General features: G+C 37.6%; 1 protein-coding gene and 1 non-coding gene across 2 annotated transcripts; both read left to right on the plus strand.

Moving 5' to 3' along the window:
- Positions 1–775: 775 nt before the first annotated feature.
- LOC118482857 lies at positions 776–882 on the plus strand. The gene has a single exon (XR_004869034.1). It is a non-coding gene; the product is annotated as a small nucleolar RNA R71 (small nucleolar RNA).
- Positions 883–9,802: 8,920 nt separating this feature from the next.
- LOC118491552 (zinc finger MYM-type protein 1-like) lies at positions 9,803–11,854 on the plus strand. The gene is made up of 2 exons (XM_035989410.1): positions 9,803–10,029; positions 10,426–11,854. The coding sequence occupies exons 1-2, from the start codon at positions 9,803–9,805 to the stop codon at positions 11,852–11,854; spliced, it is 1,656 nt and encodes a 551-aa protein (XP_035845303.1).
- The last annotated feature ends 983 nt before the right edge of the window (positions 11,855–12,837 follow it).

Here is a 12,837-nt window from a genome sequence, read left to right on the forward strand (position 1 = left end):
TAGTGTGATGAGATAAACTTACGCTTTTGGGTTTGTTTCGGTATTGCTAGGTAATGCGCCTTGTGGTCTCTCGGCAAAATTTTGAGCTATTTGATTTAATTGTTTTTCTATGTTTTGAATACTAGCTTGTTGATTTCTAAAATTTGATTCTAATTGTAGAAATCTTTCCGAGTTTTTCTTTTCAGTGTCGGAGATGAGGCGAGATACAGTATCTTCAAGCCTTTCTCGTCCACTTTGTTGTTGAGTGAAATTTTGTGACTCATTTCTTGGTTGTTGAAAGTTTGTTCGTTGGGTTTGTTGGTTACTACTATTGCCGGGTTCTCTCCAACCAAGGTTTGGGTGGTTTCGCCATCCTTGGTTGTAAGTGCCCGTTGGAGGACCCGACGGCCTAGGTCTATTACCAATGTAGCTTACCGATTCCTGTTGATCGTCTGTTTCTTTCATACAACTCCAATTTTCATGTGGCCCACCACACCCTTCACAAGCCATAACCGAGACTGTTTTTGTCATTTCTAATTTTTTTATTTTTGAAGAAAGGGCCTCGATTTGGGCTTGTAAAGAAGTGTTTTCATCGACCTTATGGGCGCCCGGGGCAATAGATTTATTGCCTCGGGGGGTGTGCCATTGAAAATTGGTTTGAGCAATTTCCTCAATTTGGTTATATATTTCATGCGGGCGTCGATTACCTAAAAGTCCCCCGGAGCTAGAATCAAGTGTCTGCCTTGTGTGTGGCAACAGTCCATTATAGAAAGTGGATACTTGTTGCCATATCGCAAGGCCATGATGTGGACACTTGCGTAATAACTCCTTGAACCTTTCCCAAATTTCATATAAGGATTCCCCGTCCTCTTGTGAATATGTATTAATTTCAGTCATTAATTTAGCCGTTTTAGCGGGAGGGAAATACTTATATAGAAATTTTTGGGCTAGTTCATCCCAGGTATTTACCGATCCAGCTGGGAGGGCGTTGAGCCAAGCTTTCGCTCGGTCTTTTAGTGAGAAAGGAAACATTCGGAGGCGGATGGCGTCGTTTGATGCTCCATTGATCCGAAAGGTATCACATATTTCTAAGAAATTAGTAATATGTAGATGGGGATCCTCGTCCGGAAGCCCATGGAAGGTTGCGGAGGTTTGGAGCATTTGTATCAAATGCGGCCGAAGTTCGAAGTTATTAGCTTCAACATTCGGAGCATTGATAGCGGCGCCTAGGTTACCTACGGTGGGTCGTAGATAATCCATGAGGGTACGTTGGTCCGCCATTGGAGGTGGATCACCCGAAACTTTCTCTTGGTTTTTAGCTTTTAATCTTTTTCTGAGAAAGCGTTCGGGTCCTTCTAGAGGTTCTTTTATGTCCTTATTAGAACTGGAGCTCATACACTATGTAGGATTGGCGTCTGGTTCCAAGTCCTGCAAAAAAAACATAAAAGAAGGCTGGTCAGAAGGTTCACCACGGCCCCGTGTTCAGCGAACACGGCCCGTGGTCGGAGTTACAGTGATTGTTTTCTAGATCCCAGTTACTGGAAGTTGGACACGGCCCCGTGTTGCACCGACACGGCCCCGTGGTCAGCCTTCTGTAACTTGGAAAACTAAAAACTGCCAGTAACGATGCTGGGCACGGCCCGTGTCCGACCAGGCACGACCCGTGCTGAGCTCTGCAGAAGCTGAAAAATTATGAAAAATCCTAAAAATTTAAAAGAAAAATAAAAATATGATTAGGCCGTTGATTCCTAACTTTCTTAAAATCCTTGTGTCCCCGGCAGCGGCGCCAAAAACTTGATGTGCGTGAAGTGTGTTATATTTTTAATAGATATTTTAAGCCCTTTACACTTTTAGCCAAATTTAAATTTATAAAACACGATATTTACTAACACTAAACACACATATGGGCAAGTGCACCCATCGTGGACGTAGTATAGTGTTGGTAAGATACCGAGGTCGTCCAAGGACACAAGAGCTTTTAGTACCGGTTTATCCTCAACGTCTAATCAAATCAAAAAGTTAGAAAAAAGGTTTTTAAACTAGAAAAATAAAAACTAACTAAATGCTGAAAAATAAAAATAAAATAAAAACAGATAGACAAGATGAATCACTTTGATCCGACTCATGTATTAGTATAACCTTTGATTATTTTCGCACTTTTGCACTTGTTTAAGAGATTATCTTAGTTATTGTAGTAGGCCCCTCTTTTGAAGGCGACGTTACCCTCAACCCAGTAGTTTGAGTCAGCAAGGATACAATCCTAAAGGGTTGGATTATTGGAAGATAATGAATTAAGTTATTAATGCAAATTGTGGTAGGCCCCGCTTTTGGCGGTGACGTTACCCTCGGCTAAGTAGTCTGAGTCAGCAGGGATACAGTCCTAAATAGCCGGGTTATAGTATTAATAGTAGTTAACTTATGAGGGGGTCAAAGAGTTTGGATCCCCGCCATCCAATACCTATGGGCATTGAAGGAGATCCTACTAAATTTGACCCAGGTCCCTTGCAGGACCTCTAAACGCTGAACAAGGGCAAGACCCTTACCAAACCGTTCCCTTAACCCCCGATCAGGTAGCCAACATACCTCCATATAGACCGTGGAGATATGAATGGTGAAAATCTTTTATTTTATATAGACAGTAAAATAATGCCAAGACACCACAGACAAACGATAAGGAAAGATCACCTTCAACATAAGCAACTAGTTATTAAAGTCATTAATACAAAACCAAATAAAAAGTGCAAAAGATTAAAAATAAAAAGTATTATACTAAACACTTGTCTTCACCAAGTGATGTAAGAGACTTAGGCAAACATGGCCTTGATTGTCAAGAACTCTTACGATCAATCTTGGATCCCGAGACGACTCACACACTCTACGATGGACAATGGATGATGGTGGTGGATGATGGTGTTATGGTGGTGGTGGGTGGTGGATGAAGTGTGAGAGAGGTGGTGTGCCAAGGGATGAGTTGGAATGAAACCAAGCACTCCTATTTATAGGCTGAACAGAAGGCTGGGCACGGCCCCGTGTCCGCTGGACACGCCCCCGTGCCCGTCTGACACTCTCTCTCTTCATTAATTGTAATTCGCAATTACAATTAATGCGCCTGCTGTACTTTCGCCACGCCCCCGTGCTCACTGGACACGGCCCCGTGGTGGGCAATAGAAGCTTCTACAGGTTTGTCTTTTCTGCTGCTTCTTGGGCACGGCCCCTTGCTGGCTGAGCACGGGGCGTGTTCAGGCTTCTGTTTTCTCTTCTTTGCTTGGGAGGATGCCGTTGAGGGTTCGGGCAGTCTACTTTTGTTCCTTTTCTTGTATTTATGTTAGAATTAGCTGTCTTTTTTCTTCTTTTGTGAATTTGAGCTCATTTAATCCTGAAAATACAAAAGGAAGACAAAAACACTCTTTTTCCAACATTAGTACTTAAAAAGGGTTAGTTTTATGCCTTATTTGATGTAATTTATATGTTGCATTTTACACACATCAATTACTCCAACTCTACAAGATCAGATACATCAATATCGAATCCGGTTTTGTAACCAGGTCTGCAACCTTTTACAAACCTGAAAGAAATTATAAAGATTTGTAAAAGTGTTTTAAACAATGATAGTATGATACCAAGTCTATATCGAACACATACTCGCAATGTACAGTCATTGATTCTTTAATATCAAAAGATTCATTCCTTTGCTTTATGGAAGGGTACCTACCAAAATCGGAGCCTTCATGTGGTTCAGTTTTAGTAGAAGTCTCCTCATGAAAATAAGTTAAGTGTTGAAGAACAGGTGATGCTGACGTGGCGCTCGGCATGCTAGCTATAGCTTCCTCCACCGAAAGGTAGCATACAGGACAAGCTGGTAGAACGGTTACATCACAAAATTAGTTACTAAATGGTTATAAACATTTATGGTTTAATGGAAAAGAAACAACTTTCTTACCTCTAGGTCCGGATCATCTCCTATCGCCTGGAGGAGGGGGTGAAAATGCAAAATTCTGACATCAATTGCTATGAGATGAAACTGATCTGAAGAATGTGATTCAATGGAAGTATGGCAGGTAGGAGGGTTTTCTTCGCATATAGACAACATTCTTTGTATATTAGAAATATCATCGTTTTGACTATGAAACGTTCTAGAGAACTGTAAAGATGTGTTATAAGTATCGCTAAAACGATTGAAGATCGTGCTCTCTGATACGTCTTCTGACAACACAACACAAAACCAATGCAAAAAAACACTATTAAAAACTTGAAAACATTATAAACTCAGAATGATGGTTGAGAAACAAACCTCTATTGGCATTAAAGAACGCTGATAAGAAAGCCATGAGTGCGAATAAACCTAAAATCATCATCACAATCTTCTTTCTATTTAGATATCTACACAAAAAAGGAAGAAATTTATCATTCTCCCTTGAACCGGTAAGCGACATTCTTGATGGCTTGCGCGCAGTAGCGAATCCATTTTGAGTCTTCAACGAACCGTTTTGTGGCTGTTGAGGTGATCCATAACTTTGTGGTCTTAAATCCAATGGCACTTCGGTCATTGTATTTCCAGTCTTACTATTCTACTCTTCATTGCCTTGTTCCCTCTCACATCTCCCTCATTCACAATAACCGAAGTTCCTCTCACAAACACAAACTTTTACCAGCAAAATCAAAATTTCAAAATAGACCAAATCTACAAGCAAATTACGAAACACATGAACAGTTGAACACTAAATAAGCAACTAAATGATTTGATTCCAACTCACAAACACAAATTCTAACAGCAAATCAAAATCAACCTGCGATTCAACCAAATCCACAAGCAATTACAAAACATGTGAACAATTTAACACCATCTAAATAAGTAACTAAATGATCTGATTCCAATAGTTGATTGAACAAATATCCAAATATGAACACAAAATTTTTGTAAAATTGCAGTAAATCAATCTGAAGTGGTATTAGATAAACAGAAAATCTCACACCTCACATTACTTCACAATAACTAAAGTTCCTCTCACAAACACAAACTCTATCAGCAAATCAAATTCAAGCAGTTACAAAATATAAAAAAATAACACTAAATTAGCAAACTAAATGATCCGATTCCAACAGTCGACGAACAGAAACACAAAATTTCCGTAGAATTACGGTAAATCAATCCGACGTCATATTAGACAAATAGATTAAAATCTCACACCTCAAATTACTTCACAATAACCGAAGTTCCTCTCACAAACATAAACTCTTAACAGAAAATCAAATTCAACCAAATCTACAAGCAATTACAAAACAGATAAACAATTAAACACTAAATAAGCAGCTAAATGATCTGATTCTAATCATGAATCAAACAACGGATAAAAAAATATCCAAACAGAAACACAAAATTTTCATAAAATAACTGTAAATAATTTGACGTCGTATCAAACAACCAGATCTAAACCTGACACCTCACATTACTCTATGATCTAATTCTAAACCCTAGGCAAACACGCACTATTTCACACAAATCTATCAATTTAAACGCAAAATCACACATATTCGATGGTATATACTATAAACAGATATATAAAAATAGAAATTACTCGATTAAACTCACCTGCTCCGTTAAAACACACTCGCGAGCAGCGAATTCGCACTGAAATCAACAAATCTCGCTGTAGAATCATCCTTCCTATTTCCACCTCCAGCCATTATCACCCAAAAATTGTCAAATATACTTTTCTAATCTCAACCCAAATCAAAGCCTCAAGTTTCCGGAAGCTTTTGGCTTCAGTTCTAAAACAGATACACTTATACATGTATCTATAATTGTATATAACTATATATACTTACACGTACACAAAACTGAGCCTATAAGTTTCGTTTCTTTCACGTTTCAACGATTTTATTAAGTTCTACTAAACCTTATAATCAACTTCGGCTTGGAGAAACAGTGGTTGAGACCCACTGTTGGGTTAATACCGTGGTTTGAAACCACTGTTCGGCCAAAACAGTGTTTTGTTGAGAAAACAATGGTTGAAACCACTGTTGGTTTTCTCCACAAAACATTGTTTTAACCCAATAAACCCAATAAAATATTACCCAACAGTGGTTTCAACCACTGTTTTTTCCAGCAGTTCAATTTTACCTGTTTCACCAACTCCCGGGCCCGGGCCTCTGCTTCTTCACGTTTTTCTTCTACACGATGAAGCTGAAATAGAAATATAACTAATTTGTCACACAGTTACCTATATGTATATGATATAACCAATAAATAAATCATATAGATGGACTCGCCTTATCTATAACAATGTCATGCTCTTCTTGTAACATATCAAGCTGCAATTAAGTGTCAATTTAAATCAGCCAACACTTGTAAAATTCATGCACCATGTAAGTTTAACACTTACATACTGATCAATATGACAAGATGTCCATTAATTATCATAACAATCAATAACAAATTCATTTTATAATTTTGAAAAGACATTCATACTTCATCGCGAAGTGCAGATGCCTCATGTTGATCTCCCATATCTTTGCCGCGACCATTGTCTGGTGTAAACCTACAAAATTACAACCAATAAATAAATAAATACTCCCTTAATTATTTACGTGATAAGATCGGTAACCTTAGTTCTGAAATTGTGATCACATATAGCGTCAACCAAGAATCATCATCGATGTACAACTGTATACAGAATTTAGGTGAGTTATGTTGGTGAAGACTTGAGATTGAAGAAAAGTGAAGACTTGTTTACACTTACAGTGGTTCATTCAGGTTAACGATCTCTTCCATTTCTTGATCTCAGCATCAACTCCTCAGTAGTTTCTGGAATCTTGAATCTCAACAGCCACTTCTCAAAGATCCCTATTTGGTTTCATTATTAGAAACCTTGCTCAATCTATAGGAAACATAAAACATGAACATCCAAGTATCTTTAAGACAAAAATCACTCTTCCTTTCTTTCGAGTAAAATTTATTATTAATTCTTGAACATAAAGACACTACTGATGGCTAGAGTAGACGCACCTTAAGGTGGCTTAAAACCCTTTACCAGAGACTGCGACAGCTTGTAAAGCACACAAGTCAATACATATACCAAATAAGTACTAAATATATTACATAGACAAGTAAAGAAGAAGCATACTTGTAAAGCACACAAAAATGCAGAGCCATCTCTCCGATAACCGATCCACTAACTATGACCTTCGCACCGGAAACTACGACAACTTTGATTTGAACAATGACATTGAATCAGTACTCTCATCTATGCCATAAGTAACTGAGAAGATGACCTTGAAACCCTAGATGATATTGAATCAGCCATATGAGAACAATGATATCGAACTCATCATAACAACTTAACAAATTCAACAAACAAATCAGATTACTACAATACTGAACTCTACAAACCCTAGGTTTTACTCATAAACCAAAAACTCACTCGAAAATGAAAACAACTTTGATTTGAACAATGATATTAAATCAGTACTCACTCCGGCCTTGTCGCCGCCTCTGTTGGTGGTGGCTGCGTCGACTTTGGCTTGAATTTCTCGGTGGTTCTGAATCTCATTGTTGAAGGCTTTGTTTCTCATATCTGAATCGTATAAAATCAAGAAGTGATATTTGCAGCATTGGTAAGAAAAGGAAAAACAAAACCCTAATCGAACATGATATGAAGAAGAAAACATGATATGAAGAGAATATGAAGATGAAAAACACAGAGGTTAATCGAATATCTCTGCTTACTACTTCCGGATCGCCGATAACATTCTTCGATGTCTTTGATCTTCTGCATAACGGCGATAACATTCTTCGCCGATAACATTCTTCGAACATGATATGAAGAGAAAATGAAGTTGCAGGTTCCAGATTCTTGCTAAAGAAGATAAATGAGATAATTGGATTTGAAAATGACTTTAGAGAGAGTAATTAATTGAAGAAGATGATATGTTATATACCTGGAGCCATAATTTTGAATTTTGAATTTGGAGCCATAATATTGAATCGTCAGAAGTTTTGAAGTTTGAATTTTGAATCATCAGTGGTTGATTTTTGGAGTTGGACAATGGTTGTTTGGATGAACATCAGTGGTTGGGCAGACCTTTGAAAAGGTGAATGTGGGCCACCTTTGAATCATCAGTGGTTGATTTATGATGTCACCATACTCTCTCTTTGGCTTCCACCTCATCATTGATGACATAAGAAAAGCCTTGTTGGACATGCTCTCTAGCTGACACCTCAGCTTTTCTTATATCACTTGGGTTTCTTCTTTTATAGAAAGTATAGATAGATTTTCGCTAATATTTCTTTCCAATGGAGAAGCATGTCATATATTAAAATTTTTGATGAGTCCAAACTTTGGTATTAAAACACTCAAATCTCTGTGTCTATACTTGTACTTGCATGTACTCCTTCAGTCTTTTTTAGCTAAACCTCATAAAACTATGGACAATTCAATTAGGGCGTGTTTGGCTAAGGGGCTGTTTGGTAGCCTCTGAATGGTCATTAAGAGGCTACCTCTTAATGGAACCATTAAGAATTTTACCAATGAGAAGGTAGAAGAATGTGACATGTGATGATTTACCATTCAGAGGTTACCTCTTAACCATTCAGACTTGAGGTTACCTCTTATTCATTCAGAGGTTTTAAACCATTAAGAGGTAGCATCCGAATGGTCATTAAGAGGCTACCAAACAGCCCCTAAGTTAATTTTACCTAAAAATGAATTTTTGTGAAAAGAACTTATTGACTTATTAATTTTTGAAAAGGAGTTTTTAAAAAAAATGTTTGGATTAGCTTATACAGGGGCGGACTTATGTAGAAAGTACGAGTTCCCGGGAACCCATTCGGTTTTTAATTTTTAGTGTAAATATATATAAGAAACTCAAAAGGAACCCATAAGTAAATTATAAAGGGAACCCATAAACAAAAGAAGCCTTGGTTCCACTGGTTATGTCCGCGCTTTTCCACCTGATACACCCGAGTTCGAATCCCGTTTCAACTCCTTTTTATTCCGTTTTTTTTATTTCTCTTTTAGTTATTTTTCTTTAATGCAATAAAACCCATTTAGGGTTATGTCACCAAACGTACGCCGCACAACACAATAGATTACAGAAACAAGTCAACAACTTCAGCAGCTGCAGCTCCACCTCTGACCTCTCCGCCGATTGCTCCCGTCGCCTGCCGCCGCTCCGCCTGCCGCCGCTCCGCCTGCCGCCTGTTGCGATTGATTAAGGTTAGAGTTTTTTTATCACATCAGTGATTTATGATTATATTTTTTATCACATAAGTCTTATACATCTGAATTGGGGTTTTTAAACTTGAATTGGGGTTTTTAAACCTAAATTTGTTAGTTAAACTTGGTGCTGAATAAACTTGAATTGGGGTTTTTAAACCTGAATTTGTTACTGAATCTTGGTGCTGAATTTGTTACTGAATCTTATATTTGTTTTATTTAAGTTAATATTGGTGATGAAATTGGGTTTTTGAGTTGAGAATAAACAGGTTTTGATGTATGTTTTAAACTTGAATTTGGTATATAGGCATTATCAGTTATGCAGAAGAATATTTCAAGTTTTTTTCAAAGGCAACCACCACCTAACATTGAATCGTCATCTTCAACTAGTAAACCCTTGAAAATCATTTTGGATGATCTTTAGTGGGATCCTTCCGAAAGGAAACCAATTTCATCTTATCACCCTAGTCAAAAAGATGAAATTAGGCGAACATATTTGCTTCGAGGTCCATGTCAACCGAAAGGGAAAAAAACAGATTTTCCACAAACACTTATTGGTAATGGTGATAAGTTAAGATGGTTCAATCCAAAATGGTACACAGAAAAGCATGGAAATTGGTTGGAATATAGTGTCAAAGCGGATAGAGTGTATTGCTTATATTGTTACTTATTCGAAGAAAGTGGACAAAAAGATGCATTTGCGAGTGAGGGGGTACAATGTTGGCACAGGAAAGAAGAAAGATTCGAAACTCATGTTGGTAAATGCAATAGTTTTCACAACAGGGCGGTTCAAAAAGGAGAAGAATTACTTAAAGAAGCCCAATCTATACATGCGGTTAAAAAAAAAACCCCGAACAAAACAAAGAATATAGAATCCGATTAAGTACTTCGGTTATACTCGCTAAAGGATTGTTGAATGGCGGATTACCTTTTCGGGGTCATGATGAATCTGAAGCATCCTTATATAGAGGAAATTTCATAGAGTTTTTAAAATTGTTTGCACAAATAAATGAAGAAATTGGAAAGTACATATTAAGTAATGCTCCGAAGAATTGCCAAATGACGGCTCCATCAATACAAAAAGACATTTGTAATTGTTTTGCAGAAGAAGTGTTAAAGATGATATTTGAAGAGCTTGGTGATGATGTCTTTTCTTTATTAGTTGATGAATCGAGGGATATTTCTAAAAAGGAACAAATGGCTGTGGTTTTGAGATTTGTTGATAAATTAGGATTTGTGAAGGAGCGATATATGGTGTAGTTCATGTTATGGAAACAACCGCTTTATCTCTTAAATCTGCAATTGATGAATTATTTGCTCATCGCAATTTGAGCTTGGGTAGGGTTAGAGGCCAAGGATATGACGGTGCAAGCAACATGTCCGGTGAGTTTAATGGTTTGAAAACTTTGATTTTGAAAGAAAATTCTTCGGCATATTATGTTCATTGTTTTGCCCACCAACTTCAACTTGTTGTTGTGGCCCTTGCAAACAAGCATCTTGAAATTTGTAGATTTTTTAAGGAAATAACAGATTTAATAAATGTTGTTGGTGCATCGTGCAAACGAATAGATTTGCTAAGAGAAAGTCAAAGAGAGCTTTTGGCATTGAATCCGGAAGTTGTAATCGGAAGTGGAAATAGTCAAGAAATGGCACTTACAAGGCCCGGAGATACACGTTGGAGCTCTCACGAAAAAACACTTCTTCGGTTGCTTACCTTATATCCTTGTGTTATTGAAATGCTTGAATATATAGAAACTTCGGCATGGGAACCAATTCACAAAACTCAAGCAAATGGACTTCAGTTATACATGAAAAGTTTCAAGTTTGTATTTTATTTACATTTGATGAAACATATCTTGGGAGTTACTAACTTATTGTGTGTCGCTCTTCAAAGAAAGAATCAAGATATTTTGAATGCAGTTGAGCTAGTTAGATCAACCAAAGAAGAATTACAAAGGTATCGACTTGAAGGCTTTGACTCACTTTTAAAAGATGTTACATCCTTTTGTGACAAGTATGATATTGAGATGATTAACATGGAAGATGAGTATGTTGACCCGAAAAACAGAAGAAGAAAGACCAACATCACCAATCGTCATCATTTTGTGGTCAATAATTTCAACACGGTTCTCGACATGCAAATTCAAGAGCTTGGAAACCGTTTTAACGAGGTAACCACTAACTTGCTTACGTGTATGAGTTCTTTGAGCCCGCGTGATAATTTTAGTTCCTTTAATAAACTAAATTTGCTAAAGTTGGCCGAAATGTATCCGTATGATTTTACTTTTGATGAAAAAGATAAGCTTATCGATGAACTCGGTCACTACATTTCTAATATGAAAAAAGATAGTCGGTTTGATAACCTGAATGGGGTTAGTGATCTTGCCAAAAGGATGGTGGAAACAAGGAAACACATTGAGTATCAGTTGGTCTATCGTTTAATAAAGTTGTCACTAGTTTTACCGGTTGCAACGGCTAGTGTTGAAAGGAGTTTTTCTTCAATGAAGCTTGTGAAGACAGAATTACGTAATAAGATGGGTGATGGATACATGAACGATTCTTGCATTTGTTACATTGAAAAGGAGTTCTTACAAAAAGTTTCCGTTGAGAGTGTAATGCAACGTTTTCAAAAGATGAAAACTCGTCGTCAACAACTTTAGGTAGTTTTTTTTTATTTGTAAAGACTATCGTATTTTATATTATGTGATTTTAAATTTCTAATGACGATTTTCTTTTCATCATTGTATCTTACTTTTATTATGTGGTGAACCTTACCCGATCCGAACTATCGAACTGACCCGAAATTCTTTATGTTCAGTAACATGAAATTGGAGTATCTAAAAAAGTGAACCCAGTGAAAAATATTCCTGGATCCGCCACTGAGCTTATAGGGTGGGAAAAGCCAATAAGTCAATAAGTTGTTTTTTAAAAAGTGTTTGGCTTAGCTTATTGATGTAAAATGACTAAAAGCTAATACGTCAATAAGTTGATTCAAAAAGTCACAACATCCTAACTTCTCAAAAATGACTTTTTTAAGACTTTTTCTCCTTCTCAAAAAGTCATTTTGAAAAGGACTTTTAGGTTTGTCAAACACTAAAACTCCTTTTTAGCTTTTTGATTAAGTCAATAAGTCATAAGTTGGTTGGAAAAGCTTAGCCAAACATGCCCTTAGACTAGTGGGTATGGAAGCAGGCCCTGTCCCGGCGAGGCCCGGCGCCGCACCCCCACACCGTCCTCTTTCCTCCTGTCCCGTCCCGTCGTCTCCATCTGCTGAAAGACGATCTCGCCGGCCCACCTTTCTCCCTCTCTTTCATCTTTCTCTCTCCTCTCTCCCTGTCTCTAAAATCAAATCAATTTATATTATTTAATTGTTTTTATAAATAGTGTGGGACCTCATCCTCCACCCCCTTGATCCATCCCCTTTAGGCCCATCCTCACTCCCATTGACGTGATGGCCCATCCCTTTGGGGATGAGCCTCACCATACCTTCTAGCCTTAGGCTAGTAGGTATGGTGAGGGTGATCCCTAAGGGGATGAGCCGCCACGTAGGATGCCACATCCCCATCCTATATGAGATGACCCTCCAAACATTTTTAAGGGGGTGGAGGATGGGGCCCCACAACAAATTTTTTTATTGTTTAAC

Source organism: Helianthus annuus, chromosome 1, assembly GCF_002127325.2.
Source record: "Helianthus annuus cultivar XRQ/B chromosome 1, HanXRQr2.0-SUNRISE, whole genome shotgun sequence".
NCBI lineage: Eukaryota > Viridiplantae > Streptophyta > Magnoliopsida > Asterales > Asteraceae > Helianthus > Helianthus annuus.

Bases quoted from the DNA above. Each gene is read 5' to 3' on its own strand.
- LOC118491552 (XM_035989410.1), top strand. From the start codon at position 9,803: ATGGAAATTGGTTGGAATATAGTGTCAAAGCGGATAGAGTGTATTGCT. The intron at 10,030-10,425 runs GTTAAAAAAAAA...TTGATAAATTAG, and splicing joins AAGCCCAATCTATACATGCG to GATTTGTGAAGGAGCGATAT.